The following is a 26,936-nucleotide window of genomic DNA, read 5'->3' as shown; positions in this document are numbered from 1 at the left end:
AACAAATGCCAGGAAAGTGACAAAAAATAAACAATAAAAAACAGGGTAAATAGAAAACAGAAAACAATTTGGCAGGAACATATCAGTACAATCTGAACATATCAGTACACAATAAATTTGAGTGAGATATATTCATTTATTAAGTGAGATTTTCACAGTAGGTTTTTAAAAAATCAGCTATATGTTTGCTATTTATGAGAGACTCAAACTAGAACAACACAAGAAGTTGAAAGTCAAAGAAGAGAAACTAGTATACCAGATAAATGCAGCAAAAGAAGCAAGGAGGCATATTAATTTCAGATATTCAAATCCGATGAAGTAGAATTCAGATTTAAGCATTAAAAGGGCTAAAAAGGAGTATTTTTGTGTGTGTGGCTTTTTTTTTTTTACATCTTTATTAGATTATTGTTGCTTTACAATGTTGTGTTAGTTTCTGCTGTACAACACAGTGCATCAGCTGTCTGTATACCTATATCCCCTCCCTCTTGGGCCTCCCTTCCACCCTCCCCATCTCACCCCTCTAGGTTGTCACAAAGTACCGAGGTGATCTCACTGTGCTATACAGCAGCTTCCCACTAACTATCTATTATACACATAGTAGTGTATATATGTCAGTGCTACTCTCTCAATTCATCCCACCCTCCCCTTACCCCACTGTGTCCACAAGTCTGTTCTCTACATCTGTGTCAGTATTCCTGCCTTGCCACTAGGTTCATCAGTACCATTTTTCTAGATTCCATATACATGCATTAATATACGGTGTTTGTTTTTTTCTTCCTGACTTACTTCACTCTGTATGACAGAATCTATGTCCATCCACATCACCACAGATGACTCAATTTCCTATGCAACAGTATATGAAGAACACTTTGCACAACGCATGACATATAATAAGCAATCAGAAGACTTAAAAATTGGTTGTTATTCCAACTATGCTTACTATCGGTAATGGGATATGACCAAAGTGGTACTCAAAGAAAAATTATATTCATAGTAACTAATAAGATATGAAAGAAACACAAAGTTGAATAGTCCAGTGAAACCTACATTGGATTCTCTAAATAAACCAATGAAATGTCATTTTAAAAAAGACAGTATTAGTTAAAATGATAATTGGATATATTTTAAAACCATGGAAGTGCTAAAGTGGATCAGAGTAAACTTGTTGCAAGCTGTTAAAAGACTTCTTGGGCTTCCCTGGTGGCGCAGTGGTTGAGAGTCCGCCTGCCGATGTGGGGGACATGGGTTCGTGCCCCGGTCTGGGAGGATCCCGCGTGCCGCGGAGCGGCTGGGCCCGTGAGCCGTGGCCGCTGGGCCTGCGCGTCCAGAGCCTGTTGCTCCGCAGTGGGGGAGGCCACAACAGTGGGAGGCCTGCGTACCGCAAAAAAAAAAAAGACTTCTTACTTGTTCTGGTTTGCTTTTGATGTGGGTTCTAAGATTACTTTCTGTTTACACAGATTGTTTTTCTGTTTTGAAACATAGTAAATTTTCAAATAATAAAAGAATAAGTTCATATGATTAGGTATGCTAAAATTGTTCTGGAATTCCTTCATAGAAATTTTAAACCCTTCTTTAATTCGCAGCATGTGTACATCTTTGCTTTTGGCTTTGCTTCTGGCACTGCCATTCTTGAGTTGGTTAATAACCCCTTCCCCTCTCCAAACCAGCTGTCCCTGTGAGCATCCAGAATACAGCAACTCACTCCCTCTTCAAGAGAGGACACTCTTTACTGAAGACACAGAAAGAAGAGAATGAAATCTGAATCCTCCCAAAGTGATTTAATTCCTCACAGCTTGGCATAACACTAGCCCATGATAGGATTTTTCTGTAGAAGGCTTTACAGATTTTTCTGTAGAGGAGGCTGCTGGCACTGAAATGTTCAGATGCCCACTTCTTCAGCATGTTTCATTTTCTGTAGTCTTTCCTCAGTAGTTCACCTGCTGCACACTGACCACAAGGTAGTCCTGAATATGTAGGAGTTTATACGAAGGAAAAGCAGAGCTCTGACACCTCACAAAACATAGCTCCAGGTTATCTAGAACATATTCAGGAGCATTAGGAAATTGAGAATTAATTCCTCAGCCCCATAAAGTATGCTAAGTAGTATAATTATTTAGCTTTGTATTTTGAAACATGAGAATGGCATAATGACTAGTTTGGCATATATGTAATAAAATATTATGTGACACATTTATAAAGAGTTAATAGTAACCTGGAAAATGTGTATATTACTAATGTAAATGAAAAAGGGCAAAATACAAAACCATCTGTATAATATTATCATGACCGCTTGGAAATATACATATAAAATAGTAGAAATATAGTAAAATAGAAATTGTTCTTGTCTCTGGGGTAGTATGGTTATGGGTGACTTTTTTCTTCTACTCTTTCTATTTTCCAATTTTCCAATAATGAGAATATTGCTATCATACTAGAAAACAAATAGATGGAATACCCAGAATTCTCCCACGTACCAGCAAGACATAGAAAAGATGCCAGAGGGCAAACAGGACTTATCCAATGGTCAGAGAGATTAGTCTCTGGACTGCTGACCTGACTATTTCCAGTTCTCTCCAACCTCCAGTCCTAACAATCCTGCTCTGCTACTGTCACACCCTATTAACTGCTTTATAAATTTGTTCTGAAGAAGCTCTTTCAAGAAATATATTTTAAAACAGCTCATGTAAGATTATAGAAAAAAATTTGAGCACAGATAATGTTTTCCTCAGGTCAGCCATGACTTAGTCTCTGATAGGTGATTTACTATAAAGAGACCAAAATACAAGTATTAGTTATGTTTTTTAATGGCATTGCTTAGAAAAGAGGGTCAGTCCTGAAACTGACTCAAAATGTCTTTCTTAAATTTCAATGCTATCCACTGGAATAAAACCAAGAAAAAAGCAATATAAACTCAATAAAACAAATTTATATTGGCTTCCTTTTTCTGAGGAGATAGTTCCAAAGAATGTTACATATACCTTGAATACCAAAACTGCATATAGACCAACAAGAACAATCTCCATTATAGCCCCTTCAATGTCAGTTGATGCTTTTATTAAAAATTGGCTTTAAAATTACATAGAACTCTTCAGAACAGTTTGAGCATCTTCTTGCTATTTTCTACAGTTCTTCCCTCTATCCTACCCAGAAGAATTATGTTACCTCTGGCATTTTATTTAAGCTTCTAATTCAGGGTAAGTGAATTTAAGATAGACTGACAGACTGAGTTAACACTGTATTAAGTGGGTCTTTCTTTTTTTACAGGCATGTTCATTATTATTAAAGTAAAACCCACTTGACTATTTAGATCACATAAGTAATAAGTTTAAGCACCCCGATAGATTTGTAACCAAAATCTTAAACTGTACAAAAAATCCACGGATAGAAAGTACAGTTTTTCTTTCAGCTTAAATTGTTTAAGCAGTTACCCTTTGCATATTGTACTACAACATTGTCTAAGATTGCTGCTCTGCTAATTCTAGTGTGAAAAAAATAAAAACACTCATTATAACTTAGAAGTCCATTTGAATTGCCACTTTCACTTATTTTAAAACAAAAATAGTACTACATTTTACAGGGGGAGAAAAGGAAACTAACATTTATTGAAACTGTAATACGACAGGCAGTACATCATTTTCTCTAAACATCCTCAGTCTAGGTCATATTTCTGTCTTATTAGTGAGAAAGCTGAGTGCTTTCTACCATTCTGAAGCCAATATTCTTTATTAATGTTATTCCAGCAAGAGTGTAAATAAATACAATGCATGTAATAAAAACCTAAAGCAAAATTGAATTTGAGTGAAATATAGGGGAACCAATTGAAGAAAAGAATTTTTGAAATGCAGTGCATGCAGGAAAGCCTTCAAATAGAGCTTATCCTTTACCTTCACCTAAGCTGTCATGCTGGAGGAAAAACCTATAAATGCAATGAAGGTGGAGAAGCCTTTAGTCAAAATGACCTCACAGGACTCATGCTAGAGATAAACCTCATGAATATAAAGGAATGTGGAGGGTCTTTTCCTATGGCACATCCCATATTAAATATCAGAGAATTCATCCCAAATAGAGAGAGACCTTATGGATGTAATGAACTTATTCAACCTCAGAGAATATCTAGTAGATAAAAAAAACCTTATGAATTTGGTAAATGTAGGATCTTAATAGCCAGGCTGTATTCTATATCTTAGTTCAAACCTAAAGTCACCAACTTTAGGTGGTTTAATATATTTTGGGAAATATAATAAAAAAATTTTGGCTTCCCTGGTGGCGCAGTGGTTGCGAGTCCGCCTGTCGATGCATGGGACACGGGTTCGTGCCCTGGTCCGGGAGGATCCCACATTCTGCGGAGCGGCTGGGCCCGTGAGCCATGGCCGCTGAGCCTGCGCGTCCAGAACCTGCGCTCCGCAGCGGGAGAGGCCACAACAGTGAGAGGCCCGCGTACCGCAAAAAAATATATAAATAAATAAATAAATAAATAAATAAATTTTCATAGATAATGTGAAATGTTCCACTACCCTTTAGAGCCTTTTATGCCAATATTTGTAGGGAAAAAAGTGATTAAAATGTAAGACCTCTATTGCCTATGTTCATATCCTTAGTAATTTTATCAACCTATGATGAGATCATTTAAGTTTTCATTCTGAATTATAAATTGAATACCTTTCTTTTTTCTGAAAATGATTTTCCTTTTGCAAAAAAAAGAAAATGTGTAAAGTAAAAACAAAGTCCTCCAATGCTAATCCCACTCCACACTGTTGAAATGTAGGCATATATTCTGGCATATATCATTCAGAAATTTTGCTGGCTATACAAAAAAAACACTAGAGTCACATTTCCCTTACTATACTCAACTTGATATTTTATTTTATTTTTTTATAAATTTATTTATTTTTGACTGCGTTGTATCTTCGTTGCTGCACGCGGGCTTTCTCTAGTTGTGGCGAGCAGGGGCTACTCTTTGTTGCGGTGCACAGGCTTCTCATTGTGGTGGCTTCTCTTGCTGTGGAGCACAGGCGCGCGGGCTTTGGTAGTTGTGGCTCACGGGCTGTACTAAGCGCAGGCTCAGTAGTTGTGGTGCACGGGCTTAGTTGCTCCGCGACATGTGGGATATTCACGGACCAGGGCTCGAACCTGTGTCCCCTGCATTGGCAGGCGGATTCTTAACCACTGCGCCACCAGGGAAGTCCCACAACTTGTTTTTTTAAAACTTAACAATATATTATGAATGTCTCTTCTGCCAGTAAATATATATCATTATTTCAGAAAGGCACTATACCAGTTTATCTAACTAAACCTCTATTAATAGACAAAGAATATTATAATCAAATTTTTGTATACTTGTTAAAGTATTTCTGAAAGAGATATTCCTAAAGGAAAATTAGAGAATCAGACATGTATGTGTACATATACATATATATGTATGTATGTAATTTCATTTTGATATTTACTGCCAGATTGCCCTTCAAAGAATATGCGTCATTCTTTTTTTAAGCTTGTGAAGAAAATATTCTTAATTTCAGCTTTATTGAGATACAATTGACATATAAAGTTGTAAGATATTTAAAGTGTACACTGTGGTGATTTGATATACATACACATTGTAAAAGGAGTCCCTCTATCTAGTTAACTAACATATCCATCACCTCACATATTTATCTGTTTTTGTTTGTTTGTTTGGGGTGTTTTTGGTGAGAACATTTAAGTTTTACTCTCTCATATCATTCTTTTTTAAAAATTTTTATTGGAGTATAGTTGATTTACAATGTTGTGTTAGTTTCAGGTGTACAGCAAAGTGAATCGGTTATACGTATACTCTCATATCATTCTTAAAACTATTAAAGTATAAGCTAATGCAAACATAATTAATTTTATTCTCAAAGCATTCCAAAGCAGCTGATAGGGAGGATCATCAGCTTTCCAGCTAAGAAACTTCTTTAAATTATTTTTGCTTACAAAAAGAACTCTCTTTTTGACACAGAAAGTAGAAGGACATACTTTAAAATATAAATTAAATATTATTGTGACCTTTCTACCTCTAAGGAACGAAGTTGCCTTAAGGCATTTTATTGATTATTAAACTTTTTTTGTGTGTTCCAACTTCGCCCCACTCTATTATAAATAATAGATACCAATGTATTTATAATAAATAATGTAAGGGATCTTTTTTTAGAATTAGCCATCAAAGATAAATATAAATTGCTCTGTTGCAGAGAGTTCTCCCCTCTAGCAGACATTCCTTCAGAGGCAGTTCACAAAGAACCACATTTCCTTGGAGAAAACATAATTTAAACCATAGAAAAGTAACACTCCTTTTCAGGGAAATTGTGGTGCCATCCAAGATATTGCCCAAACTATAGAGCTCTTTAAATACCACTGCTGGCCTCCAAGATTTGGTCGTGCTATAATTTTACTTCATGTAATTATTATATTAAGAGAGAGTCAGAGACCATGACATTTTTGTACTTGGAAAAGACCATAACTTTGCAACCTTACAGAGAGGGATTCTGAAGTCCAGGCAGGTGAAAGGGCATCTCTGAGGTCCCTCAGTAGTTGATGCAGCTCTGGGATCCCCTCAAGGATACTTTGCCTCCAACTAAGCTCGAGCCAGTGTTTATACAAACTCACGAAGAATGAGCTTGTGCTACAAGAAGCTCCTACTGAATTTTTAATAAATGCAAGATAATTTATTTAAAGCAATGAGACTTCTACAAAATGATTTTCAGATTTCTCTCTGCTTTTTTCTCTTCAGAACCAACTAAATCAAGCCTTTGATTTTAAATATTTGGGTTTCAAAAGAAAATAACCTCACTTTTGTTATCTTCCAACCGTTACAGTGGGATAAAGACTGGAGTAAACTTGAATATGTTGGACTTTAAAATAAAGATTAAAAAGAAATGTATAGCCTGGATCATATCTCATATAGCCCTCTCAGTGGTAGAAGTCAATGAAAATAATTTCTTTAGATTAATCTAAAAGAGTTAATCATTTACAACTAATAAGAGAAAAAGACTACTAATCTCATTTCTCACTTGAATAAAACGTTCTTTCAGTCCATGACAATCTGATCTTTTCCAATTTAATTTTTCATTTTAAAAATACCCTAAAGCAGATGGATGCCTAAAAGGAGTCATCATATGCATCATTTATAACCTTAACTTGCTTTATGGAGCAGTAGGCTGAGTGGCTTTATTGGGATAAATGGAGCAGGTGAAAGACCAATGAACCAGTGTGAAATTTTCTTGTATGAGTCGAGAGAGGTTCCTGGTACTTACAGTGGTCCAGTACTATTAAGAGCTGCTTCTCCTTGAATAGCTGATTCACTTCATTGTACAGCAGAAACTAACACAACATTGTAAAGCAATTTTACTCCAATTAAAGAAAAAAGAAAAGAAATGATAAATCTGAAAGACTGTAACACAAGGAGAGTATCTGCAATAAAAAGTTTTTTGAAAGATGAAAAGGAAAAAGAGCTGCTTCTCCTTGAATGATTGATAATAATTTTTTTTTTTTTTTTTTTTGGTATGCGGGACTCTCACTCTTGTGGCCTCTCCCGTTGCGAAGCACAGGCTCCGGACGCGCAGGCCCAGCGGCTATGGCTCACAGGCCCAGCCGCTCCGCGGCATGTGGGATCTTCCCGGACCGGGGCACGAATCCGTGTCCCCTGCATCGGCAGGCGGACTCTCAACCACTGCGCCACCAGGGAAACCCGATAATAATCTTTTAAAAGACAAAAAATTAAGCATTTCCTAAACGTCTTGGTCTCAACCAGTTCAACATAATTGTCCTGGCACAGTGTCCTCTTTAGAACTGTAACTACTAAAATAACAGTGAACTAAGAAACAAAAGATCTCAATTTAAAACCGAACAGGCAGTCGGCCTTAGGCAAGCCACTTACCTCTGTGTGTCCCAGTTTCCTCTGTCTGTAAGCAAGTTAGTTGTGTGAAAAGCGGTAGCCAAATTAGACATGAGCAGAGATAAATACTAAGGAGATACAAGAGTTTTTATATATTAGATATTTTTATTTCCCTACATATTCAAATACCTATTTGACAGTTTAAATCCCGTCCCCTTTTTGAAAACTTGCTAGATCCTTTCCAGCTTGTATGACTTTTCATCCTATGACTATTTTTTAATGTGCCAAACAGCATACAAGTATTTATGATACTATGGCACTATCTTTTATGATTTCCTTTTTCCTTAGTTCAAATTTGATTCCCCACCTCAACTGTAAGTGCTTTGAGAATAAAGGCTATCATGTAGTAGACAAACTATACGTAGTATTGATTAAACTTATCCTGTACAGAAAAACTGTAATTGTGAATGGAATGTGTTTTAAACTTTGTTCATTACCCACGATCTGTAGTACCCCATCTTATTCTTTTTAATTTTTAAATTTTTTGCTGCATTGGGTCTTCATTGATGCTCAGGCTTTCTCTAGTTGTGGGAAGCGGGGGCAATTCTTCATTGCAGTGCGTGGGCCTCTCATTGCAGTGGCTTCTCTTGTTGCGGAGCATGGGCTCTAGGCATACGGGCTTCAGTAGTTGTGGCACACGGGCTCAGTAGTTGTGGCTTGTGGGCTCTAGAGCACAGGCTCAGTAGTCGCGGTGCACAGGCTTAGTTGCTCTGCGGCATGTGGGATCTTCCTGGACCAGGGATCGAACCCATGTCCCCTGCATTGGCAGGCGGATTCTCAACCACAACACCACCAGGGAAGTGCCTGTAGCACCACATCTTTATTTCAGAATTATTCATTACTAAGTATATGTTCCTCATTAAAAATAAAATGTTATACTCTATAAAGTTTTGACTTACTATTTTAACTCTTAGTGATTGTCATTTTTTAAAGGTGGGACATCTTGGGAGCTGTCATTGGTACAGAATGTGGAACAATAGAATCAGGTTTATCAATGGTCTTCCTCAAAGATGGAGAGAGGAAAATATGCACTCCTTACCTGGACACAACTGGTTACGGGAACCTGAGGTTTTACTTTGTTATGGGTAGGTACATTTTGAACAAATTTTATTGACCTAGGGCAAATTCTAGATGAGCACCTATTCCTGAGGAAGTAAGATTGTTGTCTACAATATAAAATTAAAATTCATGAACTATGAGTTCTACTGGTTGAGCAAATGTCTGTGGTGCTCACACCTGCCTCACACCAGCCTTGCTGGAACCATCCTGTGCAAGAGCTAGTCTTGTTCTTGCATGACTAGGCCTAAAGACAAAATGCCTTTAGACCTTCCTTCCACCTTTCCTGCAATGGTCATAGCTGAAAAGACAACAAGAGAGAAGCTAAGAACAAAGTAACTCCTTTGTCCAAAGCCTCTAGCCTCCCCCAAATACAATTATCAAGGTGAATCATTTGTTCTCATGGATATCTCATCATTGCATAACTCTTTCGTTGTAGGAAGCTAAGAAAGAAACAGATTTATTATACTTTTTAATGCTTTAATACTATTCTCTACTTTCTAATATGTTGGCAAACACATAAAGGAAAAAAGTGCTTATAAGATGTTATTTTTCTTCAGATGACTGCAGAGCAAATAAATAGTTAAAAGTTTAGAAAAATATCCAAGGAGGAATTAGGGGGTTGAAATGGGTGTCCTCTGAAATTTATCATTTTCGTCAGCAAGAGCCACAGTTACATACTCTTTCACTAGATGTCATTCCAGAAATGTGAGTAGGTGTCACATGCCTTTTTGTTAAATGACTGGAAAAGCACAGGCAACACCTGGAAGTGAAACAGGAAATAAACACTGTCCACCTTTGACCTTACTAGCAGAGATGTCAATTCATCAGGACAAACAGAACTTCCAAGTCTAGGCTTCTGCAGTGCCTATTATTTTTCTCACATTCCTCACCTCCTACAGCTCAGAGTGGCAAAGCAAACTTCAGATTGTATCATGCTCTCAGATACATTGCCTGTGTGATGCTACCTCATTTTCAATAATGATCTGTTTGGAAACAGGGAAGTTGTGGATATAAAATATAATAATATAATCTTCCTGCCATAAGGATATCCTCACCTTAACTCTGAAATGAGTTGTATATTTAAAGACCCAGACCTCAATTCCTTTAAATAATTAGAATTCAAACTGGCTCTCATTTTATTAAGAGTGATTCCTGGGAAACTTTAAGAACTGCCCTCACCCCCTGACAAATTGTAATAAACATTTAATATGCCCGTCTAATTTAAGTATTTTCCTTTTTTTTCATTTTTCACAAAATGTATTTGAATTCTTCATTTTTTAGTAGTAATTACGGTAAATCAAACCATTCGATACCTTTATATAAGAGATTGTCGTCTCTATATAAGAGATAAAGTCATCTTTAATTCTTTCTAGAACAAAGCAGATTATTAATGAATCAATTAAAATTATATTGACTCGGAGGAAAACATTCACTTGAATAGACCCGAAGTACCTTATCCCAAATAAAAGCACCTCCATTCCATTAAAAAAATTAATGAGTTCCTATTGAATGTAGAGCACTGAGCTAGCATATATAGAGACTACAACTGGGGAAAATAATGATACCTAAATCACAGAGTTGCTGATCAATGAGTTAATACATGCAAAGCCTTCAAAATGGTGTCTAATAAATACTTAAGACTCAATATATCTTTGGGTTTTTATGTATAAAAATTACTTAAGAGCCCTTGCCCAGAAGTAACACTTAACTATAAAAGAGATTGCAGTTTGGCTGTAATGGAATGAAAATGTTATGGAAGTGCAGAGGAAGCTCTGGATATTGTAGTGGAGGGATTAGGGTAGAGTTTCACGAAGGAGATGGTATTTGAACTGGCCTTGAAGGTTCAAGCTAAGCCAGCATTTTGAGAAAAATCACAAGTATAAAGGTAGATGACATGTTTGGGGCTGGGTGATTTTCCCAGTATAGTTGAAAGGAAAGACATAAACTGGAACTAGAAAAGTGAACTGAAGCCAGAGTAGTGAGTGACTTTCTTTAACATCATACAGAGGAATTTGGATCCTCCTACTCTAGGCAACATGGAGCCATCAGATGATTTCTGTCAGTTCTATAATATATTCTCATCTTTGTTTTAGAAAGATAATTCTGGCATAGTGTGAAGGAAAGACTGAAATAATCAGAAATTAGAGGATAGAAGACCAGGTAGGATAGGGTTGACAGATATAGTGAGTGGTGGGGGAGACTTATTTAAATTTAAATTTCAGATAAACAGCGAATAATTTTTTGTATAAGTATTGGTCATGCAATGTATTTTAGCTGGCAACCCTAAGTTAGGGAAGCTATTGCACTGGTCCAAGCAACAAAGGAAGTATGGCAATGATGGTGGCAATAATGTGCAGGAGGGGACAGAGATAGAATAACTGGAGAAGGAACCAACTGAAGTTCACACCCAACTGACTAGGGACTATGAGAACAGTCTTGAGAGGACACATTTCTCTCCTGGATGTTTGGAAGAATGGTGCCATTTCCCAAAATAGGAAATGTCAAAAATAAGTATGATCACAATAAAGATCAAGTGTGCAGTAGAGGATTTTGATATTAGATTTGTTGAGGTTGAGGGTTCTGAAAGGCCATATGAAGGCAGAAATTCTACTCAGGGGCTGAATCGGATTTGAAAGTTGTCAGCATACAGGTGATAACCGGAGCCACTAAAGTTGCTGTGTTCTCCCAAGCAGGAGACAGAGTAAGCAAAGGACATGAAAACTCCTTAAGGAGAACCCTCACCTAAGTATAGGTAGAAGGAAAAGGAGTAGACAAAGGATGCTGAGAAAGGGCATAAGGAAATGCAGGAGGAGGGTGTGGTTCTATGCTAAAGAGGGAAAGGAAGAGAGTGGTTCAGGGGTGGGATGACAGGGAGGTGATCAGCAGTGTAGGAAGGCCACAGAGACAGAGGTCAGAGGTCAACCAGGACAGGGCTGAGAGCCCACCTGTGACTCCCCATGGTGTGGTGCCTGGGAAGCCAAAGAGCATAGAGTTAAAAGAAATGGAGACGTGGCACTGACTGAGAACTGCTCTTTCAGGAAGTTCACCAGTAAACACAAGGAAGGAAATGGGGTCTGACCTTGAGGAGAAAGCAGAATCAGCAAAGGTGTTTTTAGAATAGGATAGGGTAGGCTAGGCTAGGCTAGGCTAGGACAGGATGACAGTAGGATAAGGTAGGATAAGACTGGATTCTACAGAAAAGACTGCAAAAGTTTGGTAGCTGATAGAAAAGAAAACAATATGGGAAGAGATTTAAGATATGATAGACAGTTTATAAGTAACCCCTCACTAAGTATGGTGCCTTAGGAAAATCAGTGACTGATTGTTAATCTAGACCAGGTCACACTCCTTTCTTCTTAGACACTGCCTATGTGTCCTTCCTGGTTTCATCCTTTGGTTCATATCAGTCTGCTGTGACTACCATTTCTGGAAAATTTGCTCAACTTTCAAAGTTTGGTTCAAATTCTGTTTCCTTCATTCACACATTTTCATTTATACAACACAAATTATTTAAGGACTAGTATCCAGCACTGTTCTTAGAGCCGGAATGCAGTGAACATGACAAAAATAATGTAATATACATCATTCATTTGGGTTTTTTGGTTTTGTTTTCTTTATTATTCCTTCAACAGATATTTACTTAGCATCTCCTATATACCCAGCCCTTTTAGCCTACACTTGTATCTCTTTTCTCTGAATTTTGACTGCAGTTATGGCAGCACAACACAGTTTACTGCTAATCATCATTCTTTCATGTATATTAGACATGTGTATTAGTTACTTGCTGAATTACAAACTTTTTGAGGTCAGGGCTTATCTCCCCTTTAGGCCCAATGTCCCGCACATAGTCAATAAAAAAAAAAAATCACTTTCTTAATATAAATGAGTGTCTTAAATCTACTTAAAACAGGATTTAAAATACTTTAAAACTAACTGTCCATCTAGTTTCTATTGAAATTTTCTGTACCTTAATTGCTGTACAAAACGCCCTTTGAGTCATACCTTTCCACAATACATCAAAGTGAATGAAGCTGAAGAAGAATCCGTGTCTTTCTGTAGGAGCTGCTGTCACTGAAACTTCACAGAACTGATAAATTGCCCCAAGAGGGATCTTTCAGATAAAGTCTGTCATCATTTTAAAGTCTTGGCTCCTTTTGGACTTTCTTCTTCTGTCATTCTGGGCTGGATGAGCCTCCCATGTGGGTTTCTGTTCTCTCTGAAACTCAGGTACAGTTCACGAACTGTTCTTGAGAGAGCAGAGAGGAGTTACAGGGAACAAATTTTAATGAAATTAGAGAGAATTGTTGTTTCAGTTCCTATGTCTCTGGATGTGGTGCTTTAAACCCACACTGCCTGTGACCTTTCACCTTTTTTTGTTCTTTTTTGGTAAGTCTTTAATATGGGCTCAATAGTCAATTCTTAAAAGTTACATTTTAAAAAAGAGAATTTAATTTTCATGGAGGTCTTTCCCCCACCTCTCCCCCCCACCAGACTGTCATTGTGAATGGCTTTACTTGCTATATTTACTATAATCTTAAAGTATGTAATGAAATGCTAAAAATATGATATCAGTTGTCAAAATCATGAGATTTTTCTCGACAGGTTGCTGCCATTGAACAATAAACATCTTTTAGGATGGGGTCTACATTATCCCTATATCTGGCTTCTCTATTCTCAATTCAGATTACTTAACTCAGTAAATATTTATTATATGCCAAGTTACATATGTCCGACAGATGTAACATGCCAGATTTCACAAATACCACCATCCAAGTTACTTCTGTTATCATGGTCTTTCTTGTACTGGTCAGGTTCTAGCTTTCTTACCTAACATCACATTTCAGTGATTTCTCCCCAGGATCAGATCCCAGTTACCCAGATCGAGTTTAAGCCAGACACTTGCAATAATTGACACTTTATTTTTTTATACAGATGGTGAGTCTCAGGCTTTTTTTTTTGAGGTACGCGGCCCTCTCACTGTTGTGGCCTCTCCTGTTGCGGAGCACAGGCTCCGGACGCGCAGGCTCAGCGGCCATGGCTCACGGGCCCAGCCGCTCTGCGGCATGTGGGATCTTCCCGGACCGGGGCACGAACCCGTGTCCGCTGCATCGGCAGGTGGACCCTCAACCACTGCGCCACCAGGGAAGCCCTCAGGCATTATTTATTAATTTTACTATATTAACTCTTAAAGGGTAACTTTATTCTAGAGTTTTTGAGGTTGCTTTTTTGTCACCGTAGAGTATTAGCAACAAAAATTGCCTGTAGATAAAAATTAACATTGATGGTGGTTGATTTAAGAACTGGAAGAGGGTTTTTTTAAAAGATAATAATAAAAAGTTAATGTTATAAATTTTGGACCTTAGGGGTAGAATATTTGCCAGGAAATCCATGTACATATCACCACTCCTGCTATTATGTTTGGTGCTGTTATGAAGGATAATGGTGAGTGGGGAGAGGTTTCTGGTTAGACATGTAATCCTTTAAAATCCAGGTTAAGCAGACAATTGATAGAAGCCAGCAGTAATAACGATTATTGGCCGAATGCGGTAGAATAGAGGGTCAAAGGCTGAGACATAACATCAACTCCTGGCTCTTCCACCAACTGGTTAAATTATCTTCAGTTTCAGGTACTTGCTCTGTTATTCAGTTGCATCATCAGGATGATCTTAACTACCTCTCAGTTCTAACTTTATATCATTTCATATGACTATAAAGTAGTGTGATCGAGAGTAAACTACCCTATATAGCTTCCAAGAATCAAATGAAGTACCAAAAGTAAAAATGTAAAATGAACTGCATCTAAAATACAAATACCCCAATAAAGATGTTAAAAAAAAATCTTTTTCCTAAGTACTAAAAAAAAAAAAAAAAAATGCAAATACCTAATATGTGCTAAAATATTAAAGATACTACATACAACAGTTTAAGTAACACACTGCTTCAGAAATCCTTGATTCAGTGAGTCAGCACAATTTTTTTAAAACCATAATCAATAGGTTCTGAACTTGGGCTATAAAGACCTCAAATATAAGGAAGTAATGGTTTATTAAAAAGCAGAGCACACTTCTTTAATGAGAGTTAAGATATGGACAGGTAGTCACAGTTTGTTGCAGACTATTATTTGAGTAATCTCATTAAGTAAATAGTTTGGCCTTCACAAATGTCAAGTCTTTGATCTGTAGCATGGCCTATCTGAACTATCTTCATAAATTTTTCCTTTGGGTCTGGTTACCTTTGTTTAGGGTCATTCTTAAGTGACATCTGGGTTTCATAATTATTTTTTATCCTGAAATTTAACACTACGTTTTACATGTTAATGGATGCAAGTTGGTACTAACACTTAAAATTTTTTGTGCAGGAGGGATTTGTGACCCTGGAGAGTCTCATGAAAATGATATCATCCTGTATGCAAAGACTGAAGGAAGAAAAGAGCACATTACACTGGATACCCTTTCCTATTCCTCATATAAGGTACCCATGCCAATCTGTGTGTCAGATGGCCCCACCCCAGTCCGGGTCAAAACCATGAAGACCAAGCTAGATGCCGTGCTAGAGGATAAATCTCTCTTCTGGCAGCCCAGAAAGTTGCCACATTTCTTTAAAACAGTGACATGGACATTATTTTAGCGTTCACTTTTTTTTCCTGATACAAACAAAAAGTGAGGTTTTATCAGGAAGAGTGAATTACAGCCCATTAGAGACAATAAGGAGGAGCCCAACACTCTGACAATTATTCTCGTCCCTAAGAAAGCCCTAAAAGTGGCTCTAACTATGCAGCTTCACAGACTTGGCATCAGGCATAGTGACTATTAATTTAGTATTTGAGGTTTCCTAGGCAGAAGACATTGTAAAAGTACAGAGTGCTATTACCTTTGCTTTTTTCTTTGATAATTTGAGCCAGAGATTGAGTCTTTGGAGCCAGAGATTTGCCCTTTGGATTTAGGACAGATGTTGGCTCTAGTTATGTGCAAACATCTTCAAAATTATGTGATGCTTATCACAAAGTAGAAAATTATCCTCTTCTAATAGTAGATGTATTTGTGCTGAGAGTACACTCACACATTCATTACTAGTTAGCCTTCCCTCCACGTTGATGGCACCTTCGGGACTTTAAAAAGCTTGAACACAGCCAGCCTCTAGCATCTCATAGCTTCAGTTAGGAAGACAGGAGATAAGCATCAAGGCTAGAATAGGGAACAACCAAAGAAAGTACCCAGTACACTCCACCTGCTACGGTCACCCAAGTTATACCATTTGGGATTTCATAATGGACCACTCTTCCAGCTGTGACTAGGTAGGGTTACACCCGCTCTGGTCAGCTGCATGCCTCAGACCAAATCAATACGTCAGTTATCGTGGATTAACTCTTTGCTCTGGCTGTTTCCGCTTAGAGTCCTATTTTCAGAATACCTAGTTTGGCAAAGTATTCATATTATACAATACACTTTAAAAGAAGACTGATGACGAAATGTAAATAAGTTGCTTTTATCTTGTGCTAAGGTAGATAAAATGGATACACATGCTTTGATAACTTTTAAAGACCTTAAACCAGTTTATCTTCAGGTAAAGAGGGCCTGATCAGTCACACACAGGGAGTTCCAGGTGTCTGCAAAGGAGGAATTCTGAGTGACTAAAATGAGTGCCCCATGAGGACAGCATCTTCTACATGAAATAACAAATGGAACATACAGAATATTTCTTGGTGCTTAATCAACGGCAGTTATGTACATAGTAATTGCAAGATTGAATTTAGGAGAATTCACAGACTCCCGTAGGGAAGGTTATGAGTGATTTTGGTTTCCTTTGTTTTGAAGGTTCCATCTTTGGTTTCTGTAGTCATCGATCCTGAACTTCAGACTCCTGCTACCAGATTTTGTCTCAGACAAAAGAACCATCAAGGACATAATAGGAATGTCTGGGCCATAGATTTTTTCCACGTCTTACCTGTTCTCCCTTCTACAATGTCTCACATGATACAGTTTTCCATTAATCTGGGATGTGGAACACAGCAACCTGGGAACAGGTAGGAAGCCGCATTCCGTGCGCCTGTGGACAAATTAACAATGAACACGTGGACTTGGCTATTAAATCAGAGCAACTTCTCAGTAGGTTTTCAGCTGAATTTTTAATAAAATATCCATTAACAAAATACACATTTTCCCTCAAAGGAAGAAAAAAGTTCTTCAATTAATATGTAGAGTATGATTAGATAGATTTTGATTAGAAATGGCTTTATTCTAAGAGCTTGGTCTTAGGTATCAGAGGTGTTTGGAGGAGCTGTGGCAGCCATCCATTCCGACAGATTGCTGAGAGAGCAGAAAAAACAACCAAAGAAAAGCTTGACCCCAGTTGGTTAGTGACCCCGTAATAATAGGCACAGAAATCAATTAGCACTTCAAGAGCTATGACTTCTCGGTTTCACTTGCTGAAGTGTTGCCCTTGTCCTTTCTAAGGATTTTGTCAGTCTGACATTCACAGGATGAAACGGCAGTGTGAGACATGGTAATTGCCTTGCCATCTATCAGATTCAGGAGCACAAACTCAAGTTCGCATTCGCTGTCTTTAAAACATATTTTGTTTCTATAGCAGTAAATTAACTGCTTGCCTTTTGAAAGCTGGTCAGACTTCAGTAGAACGGAAGATGCTTTGGAAACAGCATCTTAATTTGTACAGTAGTTCTACAGATGTTTAATGTACCTTGCCAGAGATGAGTCATTTCATTACATTTGTTATCTTTGCCCCTTTTTTGTTGTGCTTGGTCTGGTGTTATCAGTGTCAGCTTAGAGTTTTCTACCAACCATGGGCGTTCCTGGTCCCTGCTCCACACTGAATGTTTGCCTGAGATCTGTGCTGGACCGCACCTTCCCCACAGCACGATCTACTCCTCAGAAAACTACAGTGGGTGAGTGCATTCTAACATAGCAAGAGATCTGAATCCATGTTGCAGACTCAAAGTCGATGAGTAAGCCTGAGATTAGTGTTTTTGGCATAACAGGTAAGGAAGCTGCCTTCTCTTTTTCATCTGATTTAGTAGTGATCTCATTTTTAAAACAGACAGTAACTTTGGTAAATCTGATGCAAGATCACAATTTGTAGAGTCATTCATTCTTTAGGTATTTGTCTTTTATATTTTGGATTACATAAATTTAAGTTCTATACGATGACCCTGTAGTTACTGCCATGAGGCTTATTGCCAAAATACTTACTTAAGAAAAGATAGACAAGTGGAAGAAAGTCAAGCTTTGGAATTGAACCTGGGCTCAAATCCTGGTTCTGCCGGCTATTGATACTTGTGTAATGCTATTTACTCTAACTTTCCACGTAAATTAAGGACAATGATTGACCCCCCTTAAGGACTGTTAAGAGAATTAAAGATGACTATGTAAAATACTTGCCACTTTACAGGATAAGCACTAGATAAATAGATCAGCAAACTCCACAGGTGAATTTAAAGAGTTCATTACCAAACTTACGTGCTATCTTAAGCATACAGAGACTAGAACTTCAAAAGCATGTAAAATAGATTCAAAAGATGTGAACATGGATGTGAAGCTGTTTTGTGCTAAGAAGCTCTTTTGTGCTAAATTTCTTGCAGGTGGAACCGAATAACGATTCCCCTTCCTAACGCAGCACTAACCCGGGATACCAGAATTTGCTGGAGACAAATGGGACCAATCCTTGGAAACATGTGGGCAATTGATAATGGTTAGTTTATGTCTGTCATAATCACATGCCATTGATGTAGTATCTTCCTGTGCTTTTGTTCATCAGCACAGACTTAATCACCGTTCTAAGTCATGGTCTCGCGATTCATTAAATGCCCTTTCTTCCCTTTCTCCTTTGCATTCCGTTAGAAGCCCAGGGATGCACAATCAGAAAAAAAGAGAGCGGAGTCAGCAATATTAGAGGCTAGAATGTTGCAACATACATTATTTTAAAATGCATAAAGTCGTGAAACTCAGACTTGTAGTTGATGACAAGGGATATCCTAACATTTTCCCTGAATGTTTTCTACAAAATTAACATACATACCATCCTGCATGTATTAAAATAAGACCCATTCTTCTCTTAGTAGCTACCACAACATCTGGAATGCTTCTCCTGTAGATGCAGACACCACACATCAGGAAACGTCATCTCTAAAATGAAACTTCTGAAGTGAAACTTTTACCTCTTTTTCAGAAAACAGTATAAAAGGAAAATTCAGAAATACATAAAATATCCTGTTATCTTTAATTTTTAAGTGAATTGTTGATAAACAATGTTGTTGCATTACATTAAAGCCAATATCACTTATGACAAGTGCACTGAGAAAAGATAATATTTAATCTATTGGAGTGCATGACCGTAAATTTCTTATATTTTTTATTAATAGCCAACTCTTTTAATAATTCTCATTACAGGCAGATTCATAGATTCCCTATTTTCGGAGAGTATATAAATCTGACTGAAGAGTTATACTACAATGAAGTAGAGGGAAGGAAGGAAGGACAAAATATCAATACTTAAGCAAATTTAGTAGTATAGCCACTGACTTGTGTCCATTTTATAAAGCAGGAAAAGCCTACACTGTTATTTCATGCTGATTTTCCATCTCTCAATAATATTTTTGTTATTTTTGAAAATTTAAAAATTGATACATAATTCAAGAAGTTTTACATTCTTGAAACTCAGGAGTAACTTCAGGCAAGATAATTTGGTGATGAGCCAATGTAAATTTTTTAAACAATCTGTATTCAAAGAAGACCAATAAAAGACCCAGACTTCAAAGACCTTATGAGCTGTATGGATATAAACATATGGACACAAACATAGTGTATTTGCAAAAACGTCTAAGGATGAATTTGTTAAGATGGAATTTGTCCATTGGTAGACTATTTTGCATAGTATTTGAATTACTACACCTGTTAATTAGCTCTAGGGAATGAGTATGTGCCTCTGGATTATGGGATATGGATGACATTTTCCTGCTGTCATACTTTTCAATGGTCCTATAATGAACTTAGATTACTTTAAATAATCATAAAAGAAATTGGAAAGTCAGTAATGAAATAAAGCATATAAGGAAACTAAGAGCACAAATGAAGTCATATAAGCCTGTGAAAAGAATATCTATATTTCCTAAAGAAGGCTAATACAACATGATTCTAAGTCAGAAAGTCAGAAAGACCTGAGTTCCCAACATCAAGCTTTGAGTAGAATGAGAAAAGATAAAAATACATGGAATAGGCATGGTTAGGAGTGTGGGTCGAATGCAGAACTAGAGGCAGAATCTCTTAAATTCTGACATTATTCTATACATGAGGCTTTCGCGGAAGCAGAACCTGCTCTCTGGTTTCTTCGAAAGGCAAGAGGAGGACACACTGTCACTCCCTCCCAAGGGAAATGTGTGTCAACTTGCCAAAGAACCCTTGAAGTCTCCTCCATTTCACTATGGAATTTCAGAATTATATCAAAGAAAACAAACAGAAAAAAACAGATCAATATTGGAAATTATCCTGAAATTCTTAGCAAAATGGAAGATCCTAGAGCCCAATATGTTTATTACCACTTTTTAATTTTTAAAACTGGATTGCATCAATGATAATAGTGAAGAAAACTATCTTTTCCACACTCTTAGAAAAACAGAGCCTGTACATTTACTCATACTGCAAGTCCTAATGACTTCATCATTAGCAGGGGAAGATGACAACAAAATTCTTATTTCCAATTTTTTCATTGACTTGGAAAGTCTTATTCTACTGTTGAGTTTTTTTAATGATGGGGACTTTGTGATGTATGACATTGGTACACTATAGGGCAGCCCCGCAGAATGCAATGAACCGCTTACAGGACTTAGAGCAAATCCTACAGCAGCCACAAAATCAGGAGGGCTGGGAAAACAATCCATACACTCTTCCATGCTAAAGAAGGATGAAACCCCTTTCTGATTCCTCAGCACTCGGTGTCCAGTGGAGCCATCAAAGCAGGTGGGGCAGGAAGGTGACGAAGGATACTTGACTCCAGTATGAGATGATGATCATAACCATATGGTGCCAGGTTCCAGGCATGAAACATTTAGTTTATTCTTTCCTCAAGGAATATTATCCCACTTTAAAGGATAGGGACGCCGAGGCTTAGACAGGATAAATCACTTATCCACAGTTTCCCAGGTGAAGCTAAAATTTGAATCCAGGTTTTTTTGTCACCTAAAACCAATATCTTTTGAACAACTGAGCCTGCTATCTAATCTCTTCCTAAACCAACAGTTTCCTTGAGAAAGAGTTTTTCCAGTGGCCTGCTTTGCATCTCATTAGCTCTCATTTCCCTAACAGCTGCACCTGTTAACTGACTTCCAGGGATTAAACGCTTGTAGAAGCATAGACCACAGGAAAGTTTTTTTAAAAAATAGAATTGCTTAACTCTTTTGTTGTGATTACAAGACAGAGGAGAAAATGATAATGAATAGTAAGTTTGTTTATGCCTGAAATTGAATACGGGAGGTCTCAGTAACCATTGCGTCTCTAATTCCTCATTGGTTTGTCCCACTTTCACACTGTTTGGTGTATTACTGATTGTACTGATTATCAAAAGGTTTAATATCTTTAAATGTATTTGAGTCTGAGTATCTCAGAACCTACCATTCGACAGTCAGGGGCCCTTTTCTCAGCATTCCCAAGGTTAGAATTTAGGTTTGTAAGATCATTATCAGTCAAGCCCACCATTTAAAAAAAGGTCTGCATTGTAGAGAAGACATTATGCTCAACCACAGATTTTAACTCCCCACTTCAGGAAGGATGAATTAATGTTTAGAAATACATATAACAATCATCTGCCGTGGTATAGATTTTCCTCAGATGAAAATGAAATTATAGTTTTTTTAATTAAATTATAATCTGTTTATTTTTTGATATATCAAATTGATCCTTTCTAAATTCTTTATTTCCACCTGAAGAATATAAACTGTGTGGAGAGTTCAAAACAGAAGCAGTAATATTCTGCCTGAAATCACGTTAGCTGAAGAGACTCCATTAAGGAACCCAAATCACATGGCCCTACTTTCTCTGCTATGAAAGATTAAAATCTTGAAAGGATTATTTAAGTTAAAAGAGTTCTGGCAGATTTGTAACTAAGCACTTACCTTGTCACGCAGCACTCTATATGTCATCTGGATTCCTGTGCACAACATACATACAAGGAACGAGATTTCATGGGTATTGCTTCACAAAATTGTTTCACATGCTGATGGTGTTCTTGGTCGTCTTTCCAGTGATTTTGCCATCTTTCACATGCTCTCTTTTGCCCTGCAGTTTATGTTGGTCCATCGTGTCTCAAATTCTGTTCCGGCAGAGGACAGTGCACTCGACATGGTTGCAAGTAAGCAGTTCTGAGTCATATCTATACTTCTCTTTTTTGATATGTGCTTTATATACTGAAACCATGGGTCATATTAGTTTGTTTTAATTTCCTTTTTAGGCTTTTAAGGTCTTTGCAAGACTAAAAGTAGCATAGTCCAAATGGAATTTAAGTGTAATAGAATATTAAACGTATTTTGTAAGTGGAAGTTGCTTAATAAATACATTTTCTGTTAGGCTAAATTGTGAACAGATGTAGCATACTTCATGTAAATTCGTGAACAGATTTGAATTCTTCATAGTTTGATGGCTGCCTTTTCCATCTTTAGTGTCTTCAATATGGTATTTCCCCATAAACTTGTTCTAGTGTTCATGAGTCATATTTTAATTCCTGGCATGCTTTGTAAATGAATTATAAAAATCAATAATGACCCATAGACCCAATGTTCAAGGAAACTGGAGTGGGCCAAATTAACAGATTTGATAAGAAAATTCATCATCTCTAAATGTAACTTCAAATCTTGCTTACTTTTGAAAATCTTTTGAGTCTTCAAAATGATATATAAAGAATTTTATATAATAACGATGTTGAATATGAAGTATGAAATTACACATAAACAGTTTAATATCCGGTCACCATCGGAGCATTGCATTATATTTATTTATAGCAAGAATGGATAGTCATTATGTCATTCACCTATAATATTTAATTATAAGATATCCTGAGAATTACTGAAACCACAGTCTTTTTTATACAGATAAGTTTTCAACAATGGATCATCTAGTCTCTCTTCTTGTCCTCCAAACAAAAAAGAGTCATTAATTAGCCAGTTAAATAATTAATTAATGGAAAACTCATTTAAAAAATCATAAAAAAATCATTAAAAAATCATAAAAATCATAAAAGTGCTTTGAACCTGATCATTTAGAAATTTTATATATGAGGCAAGACATTGGTCACCACTGAGATTAGAGTGTCGGGTTAACTTTGTTATTTAATTGAAGTATACTTGCTTTACAATATTGTGTTAGTTTCAGGTGTACATCATAGTGATTTAGTATGTTTGCAGGTTATATTTCTTTATAGGTTATTTAGTTCCCTGTGCTATACAGTAAATCTTTGTTTTATCTATTTTATATATAGTAGTTTGTATCTGTTAATCCCCTACCCTTAATTTGTCTCTCTCCTCTCCCTCTCCCCTTCCATAACCACAAGTTTGTTTTCTGTGTCTGTGAATCTGTTTCTGTGTTGCTATATACATTACTTTGTATTATTTTTTAGATTCCACACATAAGTGATATCATATAGTATTTGTTTTTCTCTTTCTGACTTATTTCAAAAAGCATAATATTCTCTAGGTCCATCCACATTGCTGCAAATGGCAGCATTTCATTCTTCTTTATGGCTGAGTAATATTCCATTTTATATATTATATATACCACATCCTCTAATGTAAATCATCTGTAATGGGCACTTGGGTTGCTTCTATATCTTGGCTATTATAAATAGTACTGCTATGAACATTGGGGTGCACGTATCTTTTCGAATTAGAGTTTTTGTTTTTTCCGGATATATACCCAGGAGTGGAATTGTTGGATCATATGGTAGTTCTGTTTTTAGTTTTTTAAGGAACCTCCATACTCTTTTCCAAGTAGCTGCACCAATTTACATTCCCACCAAAAGTGTACAAGAATTCCCTTTTCTCCACATCCTCTCCAAAATTATTGATAGGTATGTACTTATTGCCATTTTATTTCTTGTTTTCCAGTTGTTTTTATAGTTCTTCTTTGTTCATTTCTTTTTCCTATTGTAGCTTGATGATTTTCTTTTGTAGTATGCTTGAATTTCTTTCTTTTTGATTTTTGTGTATCTCTTTTATATGTTTTATTTGTGGGTTCATATATGTTGACCCATAACTATATCTACTTGCTTTAAACTGATAAAATTGATAATTTAAGTTCAAATACATTCTAAAAAACCTACATTTTTTACTCTCCTCACCCACATTTTGTGTTTTGGCTGTCATTTTTTACATCTTCATGCTTATCCCTATACTGTTTATTGTAGTTATGGTTGCTTTTATAATTTTTCTGTTTTTTAATCTACATACTGGCTTATTTAAGTGATCTTCAGTCCTCACTATATATTTTCCTTTCCTATTGGGATTTTCCCTTTCCTGTAGGTTCTTGCTTCTTTTTCCATTTAGAGGAGACCCTTCAACATTTATTTTAGGGTAAGTTTAGTATTGCTGAATTCTTTTAGTTTTTGCTTGATAGGGGGTGTTGTTGATGCTGGAGGAGCTAGAGCCTGCGCAAGGTGTGAGGCGGGACTTCCTCTCTGCTCCATGAGTGTTGGAGCCATGTCAGGGGTGGGGTCTGCTCCACAGTTGCTGGAGGGGAAGACCTGAGGGTAGGGCTCCAGCTGGCTCTGTTCCCTTTAAGTGTACGTTATGCCTTCTCCTGGCACTGGGGCCTTTGCCCCAGTGGAGGAGAGTGCTGAAGTAAGTGAGGCTACTGCACTTACAGAAGTCTGATGTGCTGCTTGTGTAGGTATCTGCAGCTCTGCTCAGATGCAACCCAAGTTTGCATCCTTTGCCTGTTGTCATTTCCTAGGTCTAGTGCGAAGTTGTGGCATGGAGTGAGTGGAGCCAGAGAGTTTGCTCGGCTGGGACTGGGGGTTGGTGCTTGTGGTTGCAGGAATTGAAGCGGCTGAGCTGCCATCAGAGGTCTGGGTTGCTTCTGGGGTGTGTAAGCGCAACAATGGCCGCCGTCGCTCCACATGGACCACACCCCAAGCCCCCAAGCCTCCTCTTTGTCCCTAGATCGAGTTTTCTCCCAGGACCTGTCTTCCCCAGATGGAGCACCAAGCTGTGGCATGGAGTGGGCAGGGCTGGAGCATTTGCTTGGCTGGGAGCCAGTCGCAGGGGCTTCAGCAGCTGCACTACCATCAGGGATCTGTGCTGCTTTCATGGTGCTGCCAGAGTAAGCCGCACTGCCCCACCCCAACCCCAGGCCCCCCAGGCTGCTCCTGTGCCCCTATATCAAGTTTTCACCCAGGACCTGGCAGCTCTAGATCCAATGCCAAGCTGTGATGTGGGCAGGGTTGGAGCATTTGTTCAGCCAGGAATGGGGGTCACAGTGTGTTGACCGTGGGGGCTGGAGGAGCTGTGTTGTCACCGGGGGTCTGGGCTGCCTCAGAAGCACTGTTTAGTAAGAAGCAGCAATGGCTGCTACGCTACCGAGACCACACCCCAGGCCATTTCTGCGTCCCTAGATGGAGTCTTTTCCCAGGTTCTGGTTGCCCTAGATCCCATGCCAAGCCATGTTGCAGAGTGAGCAGGACCGGACTGTTCACCTAGCCTGGATTGGGGAGCACGGCGAGGTAGCAGCCACTGGTCCAGAGCTCGCTCTGCCCTGTCTGTTGGCAAGCCAGCACCCGTGTGTTCCTTGCGAGCGGAGTCTAGGCTTCTCCAGCCCTTCTGTCTGTCCCAGCTGTTCTCCCAGCAGCCAAGGGGGCTTGTCTCCTCCATGTAGAACCCCAGGACTGGGATGCCCAGTCTGTGGCTTACTTCCCAGGGTGAGGGTCCAACCATACAGTCCTTCCTTTCCTCTTAGACCCCTCCCAGAGGTACAGGTCCCAAACTGATGCCTTTTTTTCCCACCCTGCCTGGTTACATGGCCATCTTTCTTTGCAGCCTTGGCTGTATAGGAGTTCTTCTGCCAGTTTCCGGTTAGTTTTCCATGAGAATTGTTCCACATATAGGTATATATATATATTTTTTTTTTCTTTGCGGTACACGGGCCTCTCACTGTTGTGGCCTCTCCCGTTGCGGAGCACAGGCTCCGGACGCACAGCCTCAGCGGCCATGGCTCACGGGCCCAGCCTCTCTGTGGCATGTGGGATCTTCCCGGACCGGGGCACAAACCCGTGTCCCCTGCATCGGCAGACGGACTCTCAACCACTGCGCCACCAGGGAAGCCCAAGGTGCAACCTTTTTGATAAAATGATGATAACTATAACTGCCCCCCAAGAATATCCAATACACATAAAATTTGGCATTTGATTTCAGGACATTCACACACTCCATGGACCCTCTGTGAGGCCAGCATAGATCCCAGTTTCTGCACTAGTGCTAAAGAAGTAACCTTATGAGTTGTGCCATAATATCACTTCATTGGTACACTTGCTTTATAAAAGGCTTGTTTCACAGACTCACAGACATAGAAAACAAACTTATGGTTACCAAAGAGGAAAAGGGGTGGTAGAAGGATAAATTAGGAGTTTGGAATTAGCAGATGCACTCTACTATATATATAATAGATAAACAACAAGGACCTATCGTGTAACACAGAGAACTATATTCAATATCTTGTAATAAACCATAATGGAAAAGAATATGAAAAAGAATAGAGGTATGTATAACTGAATCACTTTGCTGTACACCAGAAACTAACACAACATTATAAATCAACTGTACTTCAATAAAAAATTAAAAATAAATAAATAAAAATAAAAGGCTTGCTTCAAATTTTAGAGTGTTTTGAATGCTTAGATGAGAACCCTGCCACCCACCCAAAAAGACACCAATTTAATTTTATAATGGGAAACATAGTAAATATAGTGAGAAAGA

The 26,936-nt window shown here is 38.0% G+C and overlaps 1 protein-coding gene across 1 annotated transcript in view; it reads left to right on the top strand.

Annotated features, from left to right (window-relative positions):
* Window positions 1-26,936, top strand: part of RELN (reelin) — a 509,830-nt gene that overhangs the window by 314,405 nt on the left and 168,489 nt on the right. The window contains exons 12-17 of the mRNA XM_004263378.2: window positions 8,846-8,997; window positions 15,330-15,442; window positions 16,786-16,994; window positions 17,745-17,873; window positions 18,567-18,676; window positions 22,261-22,327. Of these exons, the coding sequence (XP_004263426.2) occupies window positions 8,846-8,997; window positions 15,330-15,442; window positions 16,786-16,994; window positions 17,745-17,873; window positions 18,567-18,676; window positions 22,261-22,327 (780 nt within the window). The remainder of the gene's footprint in view (window positions 1-8,845; window positions 8,998-15,329; window positions 15,443-16,785; window positions 16,995-17,744; window positions 17,874-18,566; window positions 18,677-22,260; window positions 22,328-26,936) is intronic.

Source organism: Orcinus orca, chromosome 9, assembly GCF_937001465.1.
Source record: "Orcinus orca chromosome 9, mOrcOrc1.1, whole genome shotgun sequence".
In the NCBI taxonomy this organism is placed as follows: domain Eukaryota; kingdom Metazoa; phylum Chordata; class Mammalia; order Artiodactyla; family Delphinidae; genus Orcinus; species Orcinus orca.
Note: the sequence above shows the minus strand (reverse complement) of the source record. Positions and strands in the feature narration are given on the sequence as shown.